This window comes from Hibiscus syriacus, unplaced genomic scaffold (genome assembly GCF_006381635.1).
Source record: "Hibiscus syriacus cultivar Baekdansim isolate YM2019G1 unplaced genomic scaffold, ASM638163v2 tig00117000_pilon, whole genome shotgun sequence".
Classification (NCBI taxonomy): Eukaryota; Viridiplantae; Streptophyta; class Magnoliopsida; order Malvales; family Malvaceae; genus Hibiscus; species Hibiscus syriacus.
This window is the reverse complement of record NW_024063516.1, coordinates 71,493-95,516: the sequence shown is the minus strand read 5'-3', so window position 1 is coordinate 95,516 and position 24,024 is coordinate 71,493. Positions and strand designations below refer to the sequence as shown.

Sequence of the window (24,024 nt, the reverse complement as noted above, 5' to 3'; positions counted from 1 at the left end):
TTACAAAATTTTAAAATACATTGCTACGACTTGAATATACAAGGGTCCATATACCATACATGCCCACCAAAAACAAATCCGAGACGTACTCAAAAGCTTGCAGAGGTCTAGAAGATAGTCTAGAAGGTAGTCTAGGCAATGGCTTCACAAAAGCTTTTCCTACGAACCTGCACACGGAAACAAATTTCGAACGATGAACTACAAGCTCAGTGCTACACTAATAACCAAACTATACTACATGCATCCTCTAATGCACATGCTAGCAAACATATCTATTAGCAAATGAGTACGCTAAACTAAATCATACATACAGAGGTAGACATCATGGTGTGGCTGAAAGGCTACATCTCGGAGCTCACACACCCCTCTATTCTACATATGGTGGAATCTGTAATTCTACATCGAAACTGCATACCCGCTAACTTGCTCTATCGAGCTTTGGTGCATCTACGCCCAGTTAGCGAAGAAGTGCCTAGCGCACTATCTTGAGGTTGGCCAGATAATCTAACATACAATTATTCACCATGTTTCTAGAGTGGTTCAGGTGCCTGATTCGTTTCCCGAACATCACATAAGGTAAGCCTTATGATTCCCTAAGTTATAGGGTTTCTAAGTGAAATTTACATTGTTAATATTGTTCCCACTTGATGTCTTGTTGGAGAATTTAAGGATGTTTTGGGTCCCTCAACACTGCCTCTAAAATTTCCAAAATTTTCTTACTTAGGAAGGTGCGATGGTATCGATACTGACCCTCTCAGTATCGATATTGACACAGGAGCATCAATACTCCTCTTTGAGTATTGATACATGCCAATTTAAAACAACTATGGGGGAGGGGTAATATCGATACCCTTATGGGGAGTATCGATACTTTACCCTTGGTAACGATACTCAATGCATGAGTATCAATACTGCTACCCTAAAACCCATTTATTTTTACCTGCATAAGAACAATATTGGTACTTTTCTTACAGTACTGATGCTCGAAAATACACTAGTTGGGCATATTAAAACCCTTATGATAAACCACCCTAAAAGCTTTAATAAGGTTCGCAAATATTATTAAAGTCTTATGGGAGTTTATTAAGGCCATAAGAAGTCATTACGCAACTTAAAAACATAAAAGTCTAAGATTTATCATAAAAATGCTCATAAAATTCAAAAACTAATGCAAGATAAATCAGTGCATAAAAAGGCCTACAAATGGTATAAGAAAGTTATAAATGTGTTACCTTAAGGTCTTAGTAGCTGAAAAACTCCCAAATCACCCAAGAGTTAATTTCTCCTTTCCTCTAGCTTTAGAACCTTCTCCAACTTCTTTCACTAATGTCATATGAAAATATGTTACTAACTTGTTTATGGAACATTTATGAGTCTAAAAATACTTTCTTAATTTCATCTTACCCCCAAAAACAAGCTAAAATGCCCTAGGTTCTTAAACCCCCCACTAAACTCATTTTTGGATCCCATGATTAAAACTTAAAATATGAGGCTTAAATTGAAGCTCTTAGAATGGAGATTAACATTCTTACCTTTGTTAAACTCGCTAAGCTTGAATTTCCTTTAAAGCTTTCACATTTATACAAACTTTGAAGAGGAGAAGAAGAGAAAAAAGATGAATAGAAGAGGAAGTGTGTTTGGTGAGTTAAGGGGAGTGATTCACGTGAAATCATCCAATAATTTAGGGGTTTTAAGCTTTTATTTGAACAAGGGGTTAATTACTTTCTAGGTCCCTCAACTTTTATCCTCAATTTAAAAATACCCTTTTTGGATCCACACATGGGCTCAAATCAAGGCCCAACTAGGCATCTAAATGGATTTAACTTTCCTACAAGGTAATTAGGCTCATCTAAACATCTCGACTAGGCCCGAACTACTAACTTGGGATCCGTAGTGTTACATTAATATATAGCATAAATAACATATGTAGTCAAATTTGAACCAAATAACTACTTTGGCTCAATGGTCAGCTTCTTCAATTTAGGAAACCCATGTTTGATTCCCCTGGGTATCATTTAAGTGCCCACAATTTTTTCCTCTAGAGGGCGACACATGTCATTATACTTGGCACTAATGACACGTGACATCATTTGATTTGAGAGTTATGTTTATTTTAATTTATTAAAATCAAGACCAAATTTATAGAATATATAAGTAATAGTGACCAAATGTGTAATTATACCAAACATTTTAACCACATCAGCTTCTCTGTTAAATATTAACGACAAGTGGCTTAATTGAATGCATTTAAATAGTTAAGTGATCTTATTGACAAAATTTCAAAAATGGTGGTCAAAATGAAAATGAGTAATTGTTAAGTGGTCATTGGTATAATTTACCCTTTATTTTAAATAATTTACCTTTAAACATTTATCTAATTTATAAGGATTAATACAAAAATAAGCGACTAAAGAATGCCTAAAAAAAATTTAGGCACCTATTTTTAACGAAAAATTCTTTAGGCATCAAAAATTAATTTTGAGTATAGTTTAGGCACTTATTTTTATATTAAGCCAATTTATAATTATGTGTTGAATTCTTTATAATTTTAAATATTTATAAATTAAATTAACGTTACCCATCGATAGTGATACTATCAATGCTCGTCGAGCCCTCATACTATAATTAAAAAATATGAACGTGACACATGTCACTTAAATTTTTTTAACAATAGGTACCTAAAAATATAACGGAGAAAACTTTAGGTACTTAATTTTAACGAAAAATTCTTTAGACACCAAAAATTAATTTTGAATATAATTTAGGTACTTATTTTTATATTAAGTTAATTTATAATTATATGTTAAATCCTTTATAATTTTATAATTTTTATAAATTAAATTTATAATACTTGTCAATGCTGGTGAAGCCCTCGTACTATAATTAAATGCTAAATATATTATGGGTTTTAACTAATAGTAATACCACCGGTACGATTAATGGACAGTGAATAGAACAATTTAAGACACCGACATAAACTCGTTAACAGTCGGCGAGATTCCCGCGAAAGGTTTATGCATACTGCAGCTGATTATGAAAGCTACCGGCTCACATTTTAAACGGAGAGATAGTCGGACCCACTGGCTGGTCCCTTTTCTGTTTGTCGTTTGCTCCGCTAATAGTGTAAAAAATGATAAATAAACTTTTTATATTTTATTTTCTACGATGTATTTGTTTATTAATTTATTCTTCTTTTGTCTGTTTGTCTGTCTACAGACTCTACACTGGAGCAGCCACGTCATTTCCGAAGATCGATTTGTATGAACTACCGTTTCTTTTAGATCCCACTGGTAAAATCTCTACTTCTTTGCTACCCTCTCATTCATTCTCGATTTTCACACGTTCTTGATCGTGGGCTACAGTTTTGACGACTGTATATCGATCCTTCAAACATGTCCGGTCATCTCGATCGTTTCGCGAGGCCCTGTAAGTGGACTTCTCTGCTTTTCTTTTTTAAACGGATTTGCTTAATCACTTACCAATTCTGCGATTCATACTAATTAGTTTCTTGATTGTTATCTGCTGTATCATCTGAACTGGTATTTCTGAATCTCTGATTGAAATTTAGTTTTTAAGGAATCGTCCATGAACTTCTTGATAATTGTGTAGGTTTTGAAGGTGTTACTAGTAATGATGACAGAAAAGATAGGAAATCGGATTTCGAAGTCTCTGAAGAGGACAGGAAGACTAGAATTGGAAATCTTAAGAAAAAAGCGATAAAGGCATCAAGTAAATTTAAACGTTCTCTTAAGAAGAAAAGTAGTAGGAGGAAAAGCGGTATCTCTCTTTCGATTAAGGATTTTCGAGACATCGAGGAGCTGCAGACTGTTGATGCTTTCCGTCAGGCATTAATCGCCGAGCAGTTGCTTCCTGCTAGACATGACGATTATCATATGCCACTCAGGTGGGTTGAAAATTGGAATAGAAACATAACCGACGCACGATTGGTCTGTGTGTGTTGTGCTTATGGAAATAGGTGTTTTCTTGCAGATTCTTGAAAGCAAGGAAGTTTGACATCGAAAAAGCGAAGCACATGTGGGATAATATGATCCAATGGAGGAAAGACTTTGGTACTGATACTATTTTGGAGGTGATCCTCTCTTACTGCAAGAGTGCTCCACATTATCTCTGGGATCTTAGTTACTGCATTAGATATTTGCCTCTATCCTAAGTTTTAAGGACATGTATAACTTCTTTATTTCCGGGTTGTTTATTTACTTGTTGCCTGATTTATATAAAGCAATGCGCACTTTTTTCTTTTAATGTTATTATGATTTAATCAGGATTTTGATTTCTGTGAGCTGAATGAGGTGTTGAAGCACTACCCTCAAGGTTATCATGGGGTGGATAAGGAAGGAAGGCCTGTTTACATTGAATTGCTAGGAAAAGTTGAGCCTGACCAGCTCATGCGAGTCACAACTTTGGATCGATATGTGAGATACCATGTGCAGGAATTTGAAAATTGTTTTGCAATTAAGTTTCCAGCTTGCTCCATTGCTGCAAAGAGACACATAGATTCAAGCACAACTATTTTGGATGTTCAAGGCATGGTATGTCTTATGCTGGATCTTATAATTTTATGGTCTGCCCTACCATCATTTTTGTGTTGGTCTGATTAGAGTTTTTTTTTTTAACATTTACATTGCTCACTCCCAGTCATTTTTTTCATAGGGTTACAAAAATTTTAGCAAGGCTGCACAAGATCTTGTGAAGCGGCTGCAGAAGATTGATGGTGATAACTATCCTGAGGTAGATGTTCTTCTACTTGCTAATGTGCTTAGATATTTTGTGAATATTGGTTCTATTTTCAATATTGAAAGGAATTTTTATTATTATCAATGCCCCTCTACAGACTCTTTACCGAATGTTCATCATAAATGCTGGTCCGGGTTTTAAGATGGGTCTGAAAGCTGTTAAATCTTTTCTTGATTCTAAAACAGCTAGTAAGATCAATGTAAGTTCAAAATGTTTGTATAATTTGGCTTTCTACTAAAGTATCTACTCTTCTCAGTTGGTAGATGTTACCTCATTTTTGGAATTTCTTTCAGGTTCTGAGTAGCAACTACCAGAATAAGTTGCTTGAAATTATTGATGCAAGGTAATTATTTTTTTGGCTGCTGATATATTGATTAATTCACATTTAATTGTAATGGAAACTAAAAGTTTTTAATATATTGAACATGGTTAGTGAGTTGCCGCAATTTCTTGGGGGTAGTTGCACTTTGCTGATCAGGGAGGTTGTATGAGATCAGACAAAGGACCCTGGAAAGACCCCAACATATTAAAGGTCTGATATGCACTCTCTGAATTAATTTAATTTATTTTTGTCTTCCCTTTTTCTGTGCAATCTCATATATATTTTAAGTAATACGATCAACTGCCTTCATGCAGATGATTGCAAGTGGTGAAGCACTATTTCCTAGGCAGATTGTGACAATTTCAAACTGCGAAGGAAGGGTAATTGCTTATGATAAGCCATGTTATCCTGTTGTATGATTCACTAATTGTCTTTTGCAATGCATATCATACCTTCTCAGCTTTGAGTTTTGCATTGTTAGAATTCAGTCGAATTTTCTGTAGTTTTATTTCTGCATTTATTTATGTTTATACCATGTCAGATAAAGAGTAGTGACACGTCTGCAGCAGAGTCAGGATCGGAAGTGGAAGACATTACTTCACCTAAGAAAACTAGGAGCTATTTACATCCAATATTGGCTCCTGTTAGCGAAGAGGTAGATACTTGCAAATTGCGATGACTGATTGACATAAAAGGATTTCGTTAACATGCTAGATTCACAGTTTTAAACACCACCTAATGCCAGGATAGTCTTTCTTCAATCCTAGGAGTATGCATGTGGATGGTTTGCTGACTGTATTAAATGACATGGTAACATCCTAAGAAGTAAGAAGTAGGAGAACACTTTCGTCTCACACTATAGGTTCTTTGAGCTTGAAGTTATAACAATGTACACTGATGTTTGTGTAGGCGAGAATGGCTGGCAAATCAATCTCTGCTGGTGGTTTGTATGAGCCTGGTGAATATGTTCCCATGATCGACAAGGTTGTAGATTCTGAATGTGAGAGACAAGTGTCACGTCAGAGTCCATCCAGTTCTAAAGGTTAGTAAACTGGACTATGTTTAAAAGCTGTTTTCGCTTCTTCTTTTTTACTTGGTTAATGTAACGGGAGAAATTATTGTCTATACTGTATGCCATCTTAACTATAAATAGTTCTTGTTTTTATTGCAACTTCTAACGCGGTATCATTCTGCATACAGTGATTAGATTCAAAATCAAAGGCCTTCTAATCAATGTCAACCCTTTAGTATCTAGGTCCTCATATGCATATGGTATTAAATTCATGGTCTCTAATGATAATCTATACCCAGAATAAACAGAATATTGTCAGGCTTTGGACATCTCTTTTTTCCCCCTTTCTCTACTCATCTTATCAAAGCTTTTAGCACGGTGTCACAGATTTAATCAAATCATGAATAATGATAACAGTGTAACCAAAACCAGAGCTGGATTTTTTCCCTGAATTTTCAATATGTTTGACTTTGAAGTCTATTGTCTTTAATTGCAGGAGTTCCTCTGCTTATGGAAAGGAAAACTCCAAAAGGAATATATGGTTATAGCACTGCCCTAGTTGTTGCCTTTTTGACATTTTTAACTGTTATCCGAAAAATAGTGTTGAAGCTGATGAAAAAGCAGAGTACAAGTGAGTTAACATGTAGCATTCTTGAGGAGCATGTTGAGCCAACATACAAGGAGGAAACTCGTCCCCCCTCACCTGCTCCAGTGTTTACTGAGGCAGACATCGTGTCATCTGTTGTCAGAAGGCTGGGTGATCTGGAAGACAAGGTTGAGATGCTGCAATCAAAAAGATTTGAGATGCCTCATGAGAAAGAGGAGTTACTGAATGCTGCAGTATATCGTGTGGATGCGCTAGAAGCAGAACTAATTGCTACAAAGAAGGTAATTGTTATCTGATGTAAGAGAGAGTTAGGGTGATGCCGTTACAGCTAGTTATTTGATATAAGTTTCTATAATGATGAAATCTTTTCTTCTTTGTCGATGGGAGTTAGCGATAGGAGTGTTATTTACTGAACTTGTATGCGTGTGAACAGGCTCTTCACGAAGCATTAATTCGGCAGGAAGAACTCCTTGCATATATAGATAGTGAAGAAGAAGCCAAATCTGGGGTAAGTCGAAAAGGATTCATTTACATTCCACCTTTTTTTCTTTGGAAGATAAACAGGATCACTTAACCATTAATAGCACATCCAAAACAGCATTGTTTGAAATACAACTAGGAATATCAGAAACAAACCGCAAAGGGTTTGAGCAAGAATCGACTTTTCTATACATGCTACTGTATGATTGGTTTTCATCAGTTGTGTAAAGTTTGCATGCATGATGCAGAAAAAGTTCTTGTGCTGGTGAAAATGAGAATGAGAAGATTTTTGTGCCGAAAAAAGACTGACCAAGCGTTCAGCAATAATATTTTGTATTCTGCAAACAGAAATTGATTGTAAATAGAAAAATACCGCTCAGTTACGTTGGACTCGCTTAACTGCAGAGGTGACTGGTTATTGTTTGCTTTCTTTTCCCCTTTAATTTTCAATGTAAAAATAGAGAGAACAATGCTGTTTTGTTTCGTGTGCCACCGTTCTTGTACTGTATTTATCATGTCTTTTGCCTCTTACTTTTGGGAACTGGAATAGGGACAAAGGTTATTTATGTATTAGGGTTTATCTATGTTTTAGATTTTTTAATTAAAATAAATAAGATTTTGTAAATTTTAATTTACACAATTTGTTTATAAAAAAGAATTGAATCTTGAATCTTAATCTAAACAGTAGATATTTGGTTTATTAAATCAAATTATACTATTTGTCTCGTATTGTATGACTGCTTTCTGATTTTTGTTCTCAAAATAATATATGTTAAGTCTTGTCATTTATTTTTATATTTTTATATGAGGTAGAATAAAAAATTAAATGCCAAAAATATATAAATTTAAATTAATTAAATTTAGATTCAGAGACCTATTTTCTTAACGTCTTAAATCTATAATTTATATATTACAAAGTAATAAAGAAAAAGGGATTAATAGTACGAATGAGTTTGTCACACTCGACGAGCACGGTTGAGTACCATTAACGATAAATATTGTTGAGTATCATTAATTTAATTTATAAAAATTTTAAATTATAAAATATTCAACGTATAATTATAAACTAACTAAAATTTAAAAGTAAATTATTTAAAGTAAAATATTAATTAGATTATTTTTCATAATTTTTTTAACAATAAAAAGTTTATAACTTACCTTTAAAAAGTTATTAAAAGATTATAGAAAATAATATAATTCATATTTTATTTTAAATATTTTATTTTTAAAATATTTAACTAATTTATAATTATACGTTGAGTTTTTTTAAATTTTAATTTTTTTATAAATTAAATCAATGGTGTTCACTAGTACTAATCGTTAATAGTATTTTTCGTAGAATTTTCCTTAATTAATAGTAATTAGTAATTATTTAATAAACGATATTTTAAGTTACTTAAACAAGATTTAGTTTCCAGTTCTTTAATAAAGTAAGTGTATTTAGTTTATTGGTTAAACTATTATCTTTGTTCTCTCATGTACATTTGGTTTGTTAGTTAATTTATTAATTTTTATTCTCTCATATTTCCAAAAATAATGAATTTCAAATTGATTATAAACATTCTTCTTCAAAGATTTTGGGTCTCATTTGCTTCTCAATGTTGATGCGTCTTCAGAACAATCTACTTTTATCAAAGGTTTGTCTAATTATATGGGTTTTACATTTGTCATCTTTCCTTGCCGTGTTATTCTCGACTATCTGACTGATTTTTTTCACTATCGTTTTCCCCCATTTTCAGGTTTTTCTGGGTTGTCACGCAAATGGATTTTCCAGTCTTATTTCTGGATCAAAAATTTTAAGAGGTTTCAATGAGACTGCAGGATTCTCTGCAGTGTCGGGTGATAATCTAAGGAGCCAATCTAAGAGTTCCCTGAGGAATTACCAAGTTGTGGTGGCAGCGACTCGTGAAATGGGGATTGGGAAAGATGGTAAGTTACCATGGAGATTGCCTTCTGACCTCAAATTCTTCAAGGAGCTTACAGTGACAACATCAGATCCTGAGAAGAAGAACGCTGTAGTAATGGGTAGAAAAACCTGGGAGAGTATTCCACTTGAAAATAGACCTTTACCTGGTCGCCTTAATGTTATCCTCACTCGTTCCCAGAGTCCTGATATTACGACCGGCGAAAATGTTGTAATACGTGGGAGCATTCCATCAACTCTGGAACTATTAGCTGAGGTTCCTTACTGTTTTTCAATAGAGAGAGTGTTTGTCATTGGCGGTGGTCAGATATTTAGGTAAGATTTTAGCAAGAATTGTTGGATTTCATTGCATATTGTTGGGGGAATATATATTATTTGATGTCTTAAAATTGCAGGGAAACGCTTCATGCTCCAGGTTGTGAAGCCATTCACATTACTGAAATTGAGACAAACTTTGAATGTGATACCTTTATTCCTTCAATTGAATTGTCCTGTTTCCAGCCGTGGTACTCATCTACGCCATTGGTAGAAAATGATGTCCGGTTTTCCTTCGCAACTTATGTTCGTGTGAGATCTGGGGCTCCTGGTTGTCCTTTGAATATTGAAGGTAAGTGTAATGGCAGTCTAAATCATAATATTTTTGAGGTAAAAGACTTCACTTTCTTGCCCAGGATGATTCTTGAGAGACATGATGAGTTTATCTCTAAATAAAATCGAAACTTGTTCATGAAAGCAATGATTCTGACCGGCTAGATACAAAATTCAGTTGTCACTTGCCAAGTTAGTCTTGAACTTTGCGTCTCTATGCTACTGCTCTTTAGTATTTTAATGTGAATATGGGCATCTCCATGTGATTTGTAGAATGCAATTCAATCTTTGCAGTTCTTTTCATCTTCTTACAACTAGGTACTTTCTTTGTTGCAATATCTTGCGTTGGTTCTTGTTTATTGAACTCATTTTTTGGTACAAAGATTCTCTTGTCCTTGGGGCTGCAGAATGAGCAGAACAAAGGCGTTCTAGGTTTGATCCATATGGTTTAGAATGGTTGTAAACAGAAATAGAGATTCACTGCCCTGTTTATAGCATTCAATCCCCCTTTCTCTGAAGTATTGGTTTGTGGATATACAATTACATGTTACATGATTTTTCTGCCAAGAACAGTGCTATTTAAATGACAATATATGTTTGAACTATATGTTTTACATAATTTGAGTTATTGTGGGAAATGGTTGAATATATCTAGTGTAGGTTAATGTTTTGCCTGGTTGGTAAGTGAAGATGTAGATTCGGGGTCATGTAAATCCTTTTTATGTAAGTGATCTCCCCGAGAATTATTAAAATTCATATAGAGTGAGGAGCAGCCACAAGACTGTTAGCTTCTAAAAGCACATTTTACTCCTTCAAAAGCAGTTCTGGTTTGGGGCCTCTGTTACAGGGATTGTATTAATTTAGTCCTCTTTTATGGAGTTCGGTTCAAATTAGTCTATCTACAATGGATATTTGTTCAAGTTTGTCCCACTACAGAGGAGACTGGTTCAAATTAGTCCTTGTACCTGTAAAAGGAATCAAATAAGGCCAAATAGTTTATTAAGTTTAAATTTATTTTTTTAGAAAATGTCGATTATTAAAAAGTTACCTACAAATGAAATCTTTTGTTTGGAATTGGACTTTGAACGAAAAGTTTAATAATTTAATGCCATTTTTAAAGTAGTAAATCTTAAAAGATTGGTCCCGTTTGATTCTTGTCGCTAGTACAGAAACTTAATTGATCCTTTCGATAGTAGATAGATGTTGAATTAATCTCTACAATAAAGGGGCTAAATTGATCCAAAAATAATATTGAAGAGACTAAATTGGTACAATAACTTAACTATATAACTAGGTTAATCTTTGTTGGAATTTGGAAAAGGGTAATTAAACTATTCAATCTCATGCGAAAACATAATTAAAAAAACGGTTTATAGATGGAGATGATAGGTACAAGCAACTAACATTAATAGCCACCTAAAAAGTGAAGAAAACTTGAAATAAATAGAAAATTGACATGTGACAATCTCTTTCAATAGTCTTTTTCCTACTAAAGTGAAATGGAACAAACGAGATGTCGAAATCGTGCAATCGATTCATCAAATAAGATAGATGTTGAATTAATCTCTACAATAAAGGGGCTAAATTGATCCAAAAATAATATTGAAGAGACTAAATTGGTACAATAACTTAACTATATAACTAGGTTAATCTTTGTTGGAATTTGGAAAAGGGTAATTAAACTATTCAATCTCATGCGAAAACATAATTAAAAAAACGGTTTATAGATGGAGATGATAGGTACAAGCAACTAACATTAATAGCCACCTAAAAAGTGAAGAAAACTTGAAATAAATAGAAAATAGACATGTGACAATCTCTTTCAACAGTCTTTTTCCTACTAAAGTGAAATGGAACAAACGAGATGTCGAAATCGTGCAATCGATTCATCAAATACTTATTAGATAGTTTGATCAAACTCAACATCTCGATTTGTATGAAAATGTGACCCCCTCCATAGTCGGCATTGAGGATACCTTTGTGCTTTGCCTAACTCGCATTTAAAAAAAATTTAGTACATGCTTATATTTATATATACTGGTAATTATTTTTTGTATGTGCGGACAAAAGCGTTGAGAGTTTGTGCACATTTACAAAGAACAGTAGTGAACAATGCCATTAGTAAAGAGCGCACCGTTAATTGAGTTATTCCAACTTCTAGAATGAATCTCCCATGCTTTGTAAATATGTATTTTGCAAAAATACAAATTATTCATAAAGCAAATGTCAACTGAAATCTGCCGATGAAGTTGGAGCATCGACAGTTTTATGATGCAGTAGGGAAAAAGCTACTCATTCTTAATCCATAACTACAGGAAAGAAATGAATTGCTCTACCTCTTATCATTGGGAATCTGTGAAAACTAGAAACTTAAATTGGCAACAAGCGATTACGTTCGGAATATGGGGATCTTTGTTTTACAGAATGGAGCAATGATGGTAAAAATCATCACGCACAACATACCAAACCTCACATCTCAGGCATGTGTTTGGACTGTATATCACAATATCCTTCTTCTCCTCCTTCTTCTCCTCTTTCGCAGCCCCTATACTTACAATCGATGCATGTTTTCTGAATTTCCTTACTTTCTTAATGATCTTAAACGGATCGGCTTCACCTGTCACCGTCACGGTATTTTTTGATGCATCGAGGACGATAGAAGTTATCCCTACAATGTCTGAAATGACCTTCATTACATTCTGCCTGCACTTTGGACAAAAGAGCTCCACTGACAGGACTGTTTTCTGCAACAGCATAAGAAACGAGTCAGATTCTATAGTACATTGTCGGAGCAGAGACCAATATCCTAAGACCAGTAAAAGTACTGCAGGTGTCAGTGAAGGTTGCAGGGGGAGAATGGCAGAGAATAAATTGAAGAGTTAAAAATTAAATGCATTTACAGAAGAATCATCAAATAATATAAAAAATTATATGGAAGCTAAATAGGGTTGGAGGGAAAAGAACCTTTGACATGGTTCTGAATAAAGCACACACTCGCCAAAGTTGTGCTTTATATAAAATTATTACTAAGTCTCCCAATTTGGTTAGATGTAAATGTCTTGTGATTTTGATGTATTCTTCTTTTTCGTTTTGGATAGAAGTTTAGTCGGGAACTAAATGGACCGACACGGTTGGTTGAGCAGTAAATGCCACACAGAAGATGTTTGATTGGATACCAGTGGCATCTTGCTCATTGATTGTGAAAAAATTTCCTACACATTATCCTAAAAATTTAAAATTATCATATATTTTAGAATTTTTTTCAAAAATTTATTTTCGTCCCCTGAAATTTTATAAATTCGTTCATTCCTAAATTTTAAAAGTTTATCCTCGTAACATAAAATCTTGCGTCCGTCTCTGCTTTCAGAATTTGAACTCATAATGACCTTGAATCAGTTTTGAATGAAACATATAGCGAGGTTGCAGTTTCATATTGCTAAAATTAAATCATACAGGCAGTAGTGCATAGGGAGTTGATGAATTAATGCTACGACTTATGAGTAGTTCCCACTGGACTGAGCAAACAAACAAGCATTTGTACAAGGTACACACAATCTGATGCGTTATCCGAGGATATTGTCAGAGTGACCAGATACTGCATTTTATTCTGATTGCACAATACTGTCTGCCCTGTGACCTTGGAGTTTTTCAGTACAAGTCTATGTACTCTCTTGCTCCGATGGTAAGTTACAGGCTAATGGCTGAGAATTTGAGATCATCAGGGTCCAAGCTAACAAAGCACAGGAGATTGACTGAAAAAAAAACTGATCTTTTCATGTACAACTCAAGCGGTTACTTTAACAAATTTATTATGTTAAATCACCAAACGACACAGGCAGACATCACATTTACAGGTCGAAGGAAACAAAGAACAGAATTCATTAGTTAAGCTTTCAAAGAAAAATTGTGTTCTCATTGTCATTAAAGCAAGAGTACAATTTTCAACCGTCGAGGTTTCCAAACAACGAAAAGAAACAGTAAATTCAATATCCAGCCTGTATGAATTAATTTGCTATGGGGGCTGAAGATGAAATGACAATGAGTAGTTGATACATCACTTTCTCTGTTACTTTTTACATATTGTTCTGTCATTTTCTCACTTCCCCCGTTTTCTCCTGTTAAGCAGTAAACAGCCTCTTGGAAAGAAATGTTAAGCAGCTCTCTCTCTCTCTCTCTATTGAAACCAGATGAGACGTGCATGTATGATGGTAGCATTACAGAAATCAACACCGCAAGATATTAAAATGCATTACCTCGTTCAAGCAAAGGAAAAGTGTCGAGTCCAATGGCAAGAATAGGCCATCATTGACAGCTTACAATTCTTGAAAAGCGTAAAAGATTAAAAAGAACAAATTATAGGGATAGCCGGATAGGGTTAACATGTCAGGTAATTTACCGACGGACTATATTCTGTAAAGAGAAACGAACTGGATGCACATGGTTTATCTGATTTCAAGGAGGTCCAAGTTGCATGGACATAGTACACCAAATTTGAAAAGGCTTAAATTCCTTCCAACCAAGAAAGAAAACAAAGGAAATCAACTGGAATATATCTTTAAGTAAAAGATACATAAGAAAAATTATTTCCTCCAAAAACAGGTGAAAGGAACAAATTGAGCCTAAAGATGAGCGATATTCACCTTCACTCTTACTGTCTTTACTTGTACAAAGTTTAGGAAACGTATCAAAAGAACTACTTGCCCTTACCTGTAAATTCTTCAGTATAAAGGTTTAGGAAGCTATCTTCCAATGCATATCTTTGATCTCGTACACTTCCATTGGAATTTATTCTAACAGCTTTATTGGTTTCATGCTTGGTTTTCACCATATGAGAATAGCAGCTAACAATTTTCTTATAATGGGCTTCCATTTTCCAAATCAATGAAATAAACCTAGAAATTCACAACACAATAAGATAAACACGCATGTAACATGAGAAAGGAAGTAGATAAGCAAAAGAATTTCCTTGCTAACAAAGAGCTATATAATGATCTTTATAGGTTCCTTTAAAGGACTGAGCAGAATTTTAAGCCTGAGGTGAACTTGAACTTATAAAGTTTTAGGGGGTGAAAACAAATTTTCAATAAAAAATATATATAAAAAATCTAAAATATATGATGATTTTAGATTTTTGGTGTGGGGGCGTCCCCCAGGTCCATCCCTGGCCCTAAAGGAAACTATATGGTGCAAAACAGTACCAAATACTGGCTTCAAATAATTTTGGGCTACAATATCAGCGCATGAATCAAAAAATTATTTCAAGGAATCACTTTCAAATACTTTGACGGTACTAAATGCAACAATTTAGCAATAATGATGGAAAGTATAAGCCAAATGAAAAATGGCTTGGGAATCTACCTTGTACTCAAAAACTTGGTCAGTGTTATGAGAAGGGAGTCTACCATCTTCCTTCGGTCTGAAACGAATCATCGAACTACAATCCTTAGCGGTTGCAGCTATCAAAGTGATTTTCAATCTTCAAGCTTTCATCCAATGAAATGGAGTGCAAAGAGGTATAGCGGCATGACAGTTTGTCTTCACTCGATTCTCTACAAACCATACAAGGTTGAGAAATTATGTTGTAATAAGCATGAATTTCCCCTTCAATGTCATGAGTATCAAGCTTCTGAACTTCAAGAAGTTGATGTAAAGCACCAGAAGTATAAATTGTCTCGGCAACAAGTTGTATAAAACTAGTTGTGTGCTGGCCATTATCTGTCTGAATGACATTCTCAAGTTTATCTTCAAAGGCCTCACCAACCACAGCAGTTCTATCTGTGCCAAATACAACAGAACCATTCAAACATACACGCAAATTGTTCTGAGGAATGGAATACAGAACTTCAATAGCATTTTGTATCCCTTCTTTGGATCCAGAGAACAAATCCAGTGGATTGTATTCACTATATTCTGATATCTAAAAAGTATTTTTGGAAGATCGAATAAAGACAATTTAACAAAAAAGCCATATTAGCTAATATACGGGTGAGGAAGTTGTTAGAAAGAGACACCTCTTGCATGAGGAAACAGCAGCAATTTAGCACCAAAAATCACCTAACAATACCAGGATATAATAAAATTACCTCTTGATCAAGCCACTTCAGTGCTTGGTGTATTCTAAATCGAACTACGTTTTTTTTAACAGCATTCTCTTCGGCTATGAATCTTCAAATTGGGAGAAATCCACATTTGGGTATGGTTTTGAAATTGGGAGAAGTTGTTATACCAATCTTGATTAAATTTTTAATGATAGGTACCCAATTAAAAATTAAACTAAACATTCGGTATGATTTTAACAAAAATAAAGTTTAAATAGCAAAATAGAACAAAAAAAATAGTTTAGGTATTAAATGTGTAGTTGACCGTAAATAGTTTAACTCCTTTTTCTAGTAGAAAACCCCGCATGTATCTCTGTCGCTTGCCGGGAATGAATGATATTTGTGGGCCTTTTTTCAAAAGTCAAAGGGCCTCCAAGATGATCCACTTATACATAAAGAAACGTATATAGATTTGGGTTATAAAAGCCCTTTAAATTTATCACTTCATTTTACCTTATGTTCTATTTAAATATTTTTTATACAGTTATTAAAGCTACATAAATTCTTAAATTTTAATTAATTAAAAATAAGATTTTAAAAATTTTAGTATTTGCATTGATTTTAATTTAAAACTTTGATTAAAATAAATAAATTTGTAGCAAAGATATCTAACCATTACTTTTAAAATATATTATTAATAACGTGGAGATTGTAAACAAATATAAGTTGATCAAATGGTGCAGGACATTAACAGAAACCTAACAATTCACAATACAAGAAATACAAAGACTCTAATGCTATTACATACCTATACTCATAACAATATATTATTGTATACATATAAGACATGGCTCATTGTTTGTTTGAATCTCGTTTCAAAGAGATAGAATAGAGATAGCATAGCCCCATAAGGATAGGAAACAAAAGGCGAATAAAACAATTGTAGAGAATATAGCCGGCCTGCCTACCACAATTAATTCAGCTTGTCCTAAACCACCCTTATTACCCAACTTGGGGAGAACCAGGCTTCCCAATTCAGACGCACTCATCAATTGTCACTTATGTTTTCCTTTATGGAATTATTGCCGTGGGAAAGCTCCAGCATCAAACACAACTGCCTGTTAACATCTTATTGGGTCTTTACTGACACTTGTGCCATGCACTTTGCCATTCTATTTTGGTACTCCTATTGTTACCTTCTGGTTTTTCCCAATTTGCATGACTCAACGCACCTTCGATTTGAACTCTGTTTTCCTTTCTCTTCTTGCATGCGAAAGGAAGCAAAGGAATTTCGAAGTTTGCTAGCATTGGCTATAAATACTGGAATAAATCAGAATTCATACCCAGGTTTCCTCGTTATTTCTCTGAAAACAAATCACGTGTTTCACTTGTTTCCCTTTCTTCTCAAGTGTCGTTCTCAACATATGATCATCCGTCATTTACCTTCATATCTGGGATTGGCTATTTTTTGCCAAAATCCCAAAATCAATCTCATAAAAAGTACTAAAAAGCAATAGTAATTGGGGAGACTTCATGGCAGCTGCTTCAATCCTGATCATCCGTAAATGGTTGCACCTCTCATCATATGACAGCTACTCACTCCTTGTAATAGAAATGAAATGACAGATCTTTGATCACAATAAATGGTAAAATCCCTCCAATATCTATATACATTACTATATGAAGACAGATATTATAAATAATAAAAAATATATATTCTTTGGCATTTTTCGTTCGACCCTTTTGTTTTTTCATATTATAATTGGAATTATTAATACTTAGTGCTATCGAAACATGTTATGCAGACATTGGGATCTTCCGTTTCCATGGAAACTGAATCTTGTTTTTCTCTAATTAAGCAATGAAAATCCATTCGGTTTAAACTTCTCAATCAAACGTAAATTATGGAATTGGAATAATAAAAATGGTTGAGTTTTCCGGTTTTTAAGGTTACGTACAAAGTTATGCAGATCACAGGTCATGGAAGTTCACAGCTAAGGTCAAAATTAGTAATCTTGAGAGGTTAAAATCAAGGAGAAAAGAAGATGACAATCAGCTTTTGCTCTTATTTTATCTGCAGTTCTAGCTTAATTGCTCTAACAGGGGAATAAATATATATACACACACAAACATGTTGAAATGTGGCATGCACAGCTATTTTTTGTTAAGAAAATGAATTTGTTGATGAGTTGATTAAGGATATCCTCTTAGAATATGTAGACAAGAGCAAGGTTCTTCATTGCAAAGAATCTTCCCCGCACCTCAACCCTCTTTCTTTAATCCCAGTGGTCTCTTTCTTTAATCCCAGTGGGCAGGAAAATTAAAATGCTTCCTCGTTATTGTACTTGATTCTTCTTTCCAAAAAAAATCTGGAAAAGAGAAATACTAGAAGAATAATTGAGATGTCACTTTCGAGGGACGAAACAGAGAATTAAGAAATAAAAAAAAAGCTGGTGGGGGTGAACATTGTCTGGAATTGCAGAAAACGAAATTAAAGACAGAGCAGTTAAGATGATACATGTCTAAAGTTCCTCAAACCCCCCACTAGTTAGTGTAGGTAATGATGATAACTGATAAGCAAAGTTTAAAGATGAAATTAAGACAATGCTGTTTAGTTTATTGGTTAGTGGGCGTGCCTAAAGTTGAGTAAAAGTTATCCCGTGGAAGATTTCAAGCTTTCGGTAGTAAATTCATCAATCACACTCTAATTTATTACTCCATTATGCTGGTGTTAAAGTGCTTCTCTATTAGACTTATGTAACTAATGTTATTTAATAAGAAATGTTAAAAGTCAGCACCGAAAACGGTGCATTAATGCACAATTCGGTGCAATGGTCAAAAGGAGCAAACAATTGTTGAAATTGCTAAATGGTATAAGCATAATTTAGTCATTGCAATTTAGAGTATTTACAAATTAGTCCTTAAAGCTTCAACTATAAATACCTTAGCTCATTTAGCTTCAAAACCATCCCAAAGCATTCTAGCTTTCTTCCAATACTAGAGAGATTTTAGAGAGTTTCTTGAGAGTTGTTTTCTTCTTTTTTATCTAGAGAGAATTATCATTGTTTTCTCCTTGGTAGATCGAGAGAGGTTGTAATTCCTATTTTCTCATATTAAAATTCTTCTACCATTGGCCGTGGTTTTTACCCTAAATTTTTAGGGGTTTTCCACGTAAATTTTGTGTCTCTTTTATCTTCATTTTTATTTTCTCAAATTATCAGTTGCGATTTTGCTCTATCCGATAGCCGTCTTCCGCAACAATTGGTATCAGAGCTAGATTAGAGTGTGTGTAATATATGCTTATTGTCTTTGTGGTTGCCACCAAAAGGTGGATCCTCCAACATAAGAAAGTAAGAAGGTATTACCCATTCTTTGAAGGTTCCAGAGAACTATTCACGATAGTGAAATAGTGGGAGCTATCCGTAATAGAAGTTATAGCAACGAAATTTGATATTGAAAAATTTAATGGGAGAAATTTCTCATTGTGGAAATTGAAGATGAAGGTCATCCTGAGGAAAGACGGATGTCTAGCAGCTATCAGTGAAAGGCCGGTAGATTTTACAGATGACAACAAATGGATCAAAATGGACGGAAATGTTATGGCAAACTTTCATCTAGCATTAGCAGATGAAGTATTGTCAAGCATCGAGGAAAAGAAGATAGCTAAGGAGATATGGGATCATCTCACCAAATTGTACGAGGCCACATCGTTGCATAATAAAATTTTCCTTAAGAGGAAATTGTACACTCTTCGTATGCCAGAATCTACTTCAGTGACGGAGCACTTAAACACATTGAACACATTATTTTCTCAGCTTATATCCTTAAGATGTACAATAGGAGAACAAGAACGCGTTGAACTTCTACTTCAAAGTCTACCTGATTCGTATGATCAACTCATCATCAACTTGACAAACAGTAATGTCACCAGTCTAGTCTTCGATGACGTTGCAACTGCTGTTCTCCAAGAAGAAAATTGGCGCAAGAACAAGGAAGACAGACAAGTAAATCTGCAACAAGCAGAAGCATTGACAACGATGAGAGGGAGATCAACAGAACGTGGCCAAAGCAGCAGTCACAAACATGGTAGATCGAAGTCGAGGAGCAAGAAGAATTTAAAGTGCTACAACTGTGAAAAAATGGTCACTTGAAGAAGGATTGTTGGAGTCTAAATAAAAACTCCAATCCACAAGGTAATACCGCAAACACTTCAGATGATGGAGATGTTCTATGTTGTGAAGCGTCAACCACCGTGGAAGGAAGAAAAAGATTTGCAGATATATGGCTCATTGATTCAGGAGCAACATATCACATGACCTCAAGAAGAGAATGGTTCCATCAATATGAACCTGTCTCAAGAGGATCTGTGTATAGTTGCAATGATCATGCCTTAGAGATCGTTGGCGTGGGGACCATCAAATTGAAGATATATGATGGAACAATTAAAATTGTTCGAGATGTGAGACACGTGAAAGGCCTGAAGAAAAATTTATTATCCTACGGATTGTTGGATAATAATACAAGCAAGATTGAAACACGGAAAGGAATCATGAAGGTGTTCCGTGGAGCGCTTGTGGTGCTGAAAGGCGAAAAAATAGCTGCAAACTTGTACATGATGAAGGGAGAGACTTTGGTAGAAGCAGAAGCCTCTGTTGCCTCATGTAGTTCAGATTCGGTAATGTTATGGTATCAGAAACTTGGACACATGTCAGAACAAGGAATGAAAGTCCTTGTGGAGCAAAAGCTACTTCCAGGCTTAACAAAGGTATCACTTCCTTTGTGTGAGCATTGCATAACAAGTAAGCAGCACCGGTTGAAATTCAACACATCAAATTCTAGAGGCAAAAGTGTTCTAGAACTGGTTCACTCTGACGTATGGCAAGCACCAGTTACATCCCTAGGCGGAGCAAAATATTTTGTCTCATTTATTGATGACTACTCCAGGAGATGTTGGGTGTACCCTATTAAGAAGAAGTCCGATGTGTTTTTAACTTTCAAAAACTTCAAAGCGCGTGTGGAACTTGATTCTGGAAATAAAATCAAGTGTTTCAGAACAGATAATGGAGGAGAATACACAAGTGAAGAATTTGATGACTTTTGCAGGAAAGAAGGCATCAAAAGATAGTTCACAGTGGCGAACACTCCTCAACAAAATGGAGTGGCAGAGCGGATGAATAGAACCTTGTTAGAAAGAACAAGAGCAATGTTGAGGGATGCAGGCCTAGAAAAATCATTCTGGGCAAAAGCAGTCAATACCGCCTGTTATTTGGTGAATCGAGCTCCATCAACTGCAATAGAGCTGAAGACACCAATGGAGATGTGGACTGCTAAACCAGTTGATTATTCAAACCTCCATGTATTTGGAAGTATTGTGTACGTGATGTACAACGCCCAAGAAATTTCAAAACTGGATCCAAAATCCAGGAAATGCAAATTCTTAGGGTATGCTGATGGAGTAAAGGGGTATCGCTTGTGGGATCCTACTGCCCGCAAAGTGATCATTAGCAGGGATGTTATCTTTGTAGAAGATAAGTTACAAAGAAAAGAAGATGATGATAGCGCTGAAAAGTCAGAGACTACACAGATACATGTGGAAAATGAGGTTGAACAAGGAGATTCTTCTTAAGCAGAACCAACACATGATGAACAAGAACCAGGGAGTTCTGAAACTCCAACAACTCGTCAATCAGATCGTGTGAGAAGACGTCCCAATTGGCACTCAGATTATGTTATAGAAGGTAATATTGCATACTGCCTTTTAACAGAGGACGGTGAGCCATCAACATACCAGGAGGTAATACACAACTCAGATGTTTCACTGTGGATGATGGCGATGCAAGAAGAAATCGAAGCCCTTCATAAAAATAATACATGGGACCTTGTGCCACTACCACAAGGAAGGAAGCCAATTGGTAACAAATGGGTCTTCAAAATCAAGCGAAATGGTGACGATCAAGTTGAGAGGTATCGTGCAAGACTAGTGGTCAAATGATATGCTCAAAAAGAAGGTATTGATTTTAATGAAATATTTTATCCTGTGGTTCGACTAACAACAGTTCGAGTAGTTTTGGCAATGTGTGCTACATTGGACTTACATCTAGAGCAGCTAGATGTTAAAACAGTTTTTCTTCATGGAAATCTTGAAGAAGAAATTTATATGCTCCAGCCTGAAGGTTTTGAAGAAGAAGAAAAGAAGAACTTGGTTTGCAGGTTGAACAAATCTCTGTACGGTCTAAAGCAGGCGCCGAGGTGTTGGTATAAGAGATTTGATTCATTCATTATGTGCCTTGGATACAACAGACTTAATGCAGACCCTTGTGCTTATTTCAAGAGGTCTGGTGATAACGATTTTGTTATATTGTTGTTGTATGTGGATGACATGTTGGTTGCAGGACCCAACAAAGATCATATTGAAGAATTGAAGGCACAACTGGCTAGGGAATTTGAAATGAAGGACTTGGGATCAGCAAACAAGATTCTAGGGATGCAAATTCACCGAGACAGAAGTAATAGGAAGATTTGGCTTTCACAAAAGAATTACTTGAAGAAAATCTTGTCACGATTTAGCATGTAAGATTGTAAGTCAATTTCTACTACCCCTCTTCCTATTAACTTCAAATTATCCTCCAGTATGAGTCCTAGCAATGAAGAAGAGAGGATGGAGATGTCTCGAGTACCGTATGCATCAGCAGTGGGAAGTTTAATGTTCGCTATGATATGCACAAGACCAGACATTGCACAAGCAGTGGGAGTGGTTAGTCGGTACATGGCGAATCCAGGCAAAGAGCATTGGAATATTGTAAAGAGGATCCTAAGATACATCAAAGGGACCTCAAATGTTGCATTATGTTACGGAGGATCAAAACTTACTAATCAATGGGTATGTAGATTCTGACTATGCAGGGGATTTGGATAAAAGCAAATCTACTACAGGATATGTGTTCAAAGTTGCTGGTGGAGCTGTAAGCTGGGTTTCAAAATTGCAGTCAGTTGTGGCTACGTCCACAACAGAGGCAGAATATGTAGCAGCTACACAAGCCAGTAACGAAGCAATTTGGTTGAAGATGCTATTGGAGGAGCTTGGGCACAATCAAGAGTACGTCTCTCTGTTTTGTGACAGTCAAAGCGCCTTGCATCTAGCAAGGAATCCAGCATTTCATTCAAGGACAAAACACATACGAGTTCAATATCATTTCATTCGTGAAAATGTGGAAGAAGGGACGGTAGATATGCAGAAGATCCATACCAAAGACAACATAGCAGATTTCATGACAAAGGCAATCAATACCGATAAATATACTTGGTGTCGATCCTCATATGGCATGTCAGAAACGTAAGCAACATGATGGTACAAGGTAGAAAGAATGGTGTGAAGATATGATTGTTTCAATCAAATCTTCAAGTGGGAGATTATTAAAAGTTAGCACCGAAAACGGTGCATTAATGCACAATTCGGTGCAATGGTCAAAAGGAGCACACAATTGTTGAAATTGCTAAATGGTATAAGCATAATTTAGTCATTGTAATTTAGGGTATTTACAAATTAGTCCTTAAAGCTTCAACTATATATACCCTAGCTCATTTAGCTTCAAAACCATCCCAAAGCATTCTAGCTTTCTTCCAATACTAGAGAGATTTTAGAGAGTTTCTTGAGAGTTGTTTTCTTCTTTTTTATCTAGAGAGAATTATCATTGTTTTTTCCTTGGTAGATCGAGAGAGGTTGTAATTCCTATTTTCTCATAGTGAAATTCTTCTACCGTTGGCCGTGGTTTTTACCCTAAATTTTTAGGGGTTTTCCACGTAAATTTTGTGTCTCTTTTATCTTCATTTTTATTTTCTCAAATTATCAGTTGCGATTTTGCTCTATCCGATAGCCGTCTTCCGCAACAAGAAATACACTGAAAGGTTCATGATTGGGTATTTATTAAGCAAAGCACCCACCAGGGCCACCCTTTTTTGTGCTTGTGATGAATTTCATAGCCTTTTTAGTTTGTTTTTTTTAACACTGTTTGCCTTTCATCGTTGGATCCTTTGGATCTGTGGGTATTGATTAACACATAGAATAAGACCAAACTTTGCATGATGCTGAATAAGTACTTGGGGTCTTAAAATGAATTCTCCTTGCAGAGGGGGCAAACACAGAAAAAATGGAGTATAATCAAAGTTTCTTTTGTTTCTGAAAATGAAAAACCTGAATAGAACAAAAATCTGTTACCAACTCGGCAGGACATTAATAGGAGCTCTATTGTCCCTGAATTCCGTGGCTGCGCCTGCTACTTCTTGTTTTAGGAATATCCT

At 35.1% G+C, this 24,024-nt stretch overlaps 2 protein-coding genes and 2 pseudogenes across 2 annotated transcripts; 2 read left to right on the top strand and 2 right to left on the bottom strand.

Annotated features, from left to right (window-relative positions):
• Positions 1-3,298: 3,298 nt before the first annotated feature.
• Positions 3,299-7,535, top strand: LOC120194708 (annotated as a pseudogene).
• Positions 7,536-8,738: 1,203 nt separating this feature from the next.
• LOC120194709 (bifunctional dihydrofolate reductase-thymidylate synthase-like) lies at positions 8,739-10,215 on the top strand. Its single transcript, XM_039196944.1, has 3 exons — positions 8,739-8,813; positions 8,916-9,415; positions 9,496-10,215. Exons 1-3 carry the CDS (start codon positions 8,775-8,777, stop codon positions 9,809-9,811), a joined length of 855 nt encoding a protein of 284 aa, XP_039052875.1. The 5' UTR covers positions 8,739-8,774; the 3' UTR covers positions 9,812-10,215.
• A 1,710-nt stretch (positions 10,216-11,925) lies between these two features.
• On the bottom strand, positions 11,926-23,788 carry LOC120194710 (heavy metal-associated isoprenylated plant protein 32-like). Its single transcript, XM_039196945.1, has 3 exons — positions 23,784-23,788; positions 12,653-12,696; positions 11,926-12,432 (listed from the first exon to the last, which is right to left on the bottom strand). Exons 2-3 carry the CDS (start codon positions 12,659-12,661, stop codon positions 12,106-12,108), a joined length of 336 nt encoding a protein of 111 aa, XP_039052876.1. The 5' UTR covers positions 12,662-12,696; positions 23,784-23,788; the 3' UTR covers positions 11,926-12,105.
• LOC120194711 lies at positions 14,382-17,165 on the bottom strand (annotated as a pseudogene).
• Positions 23,789-24,024: the final 236 nt, after the last annotated feature.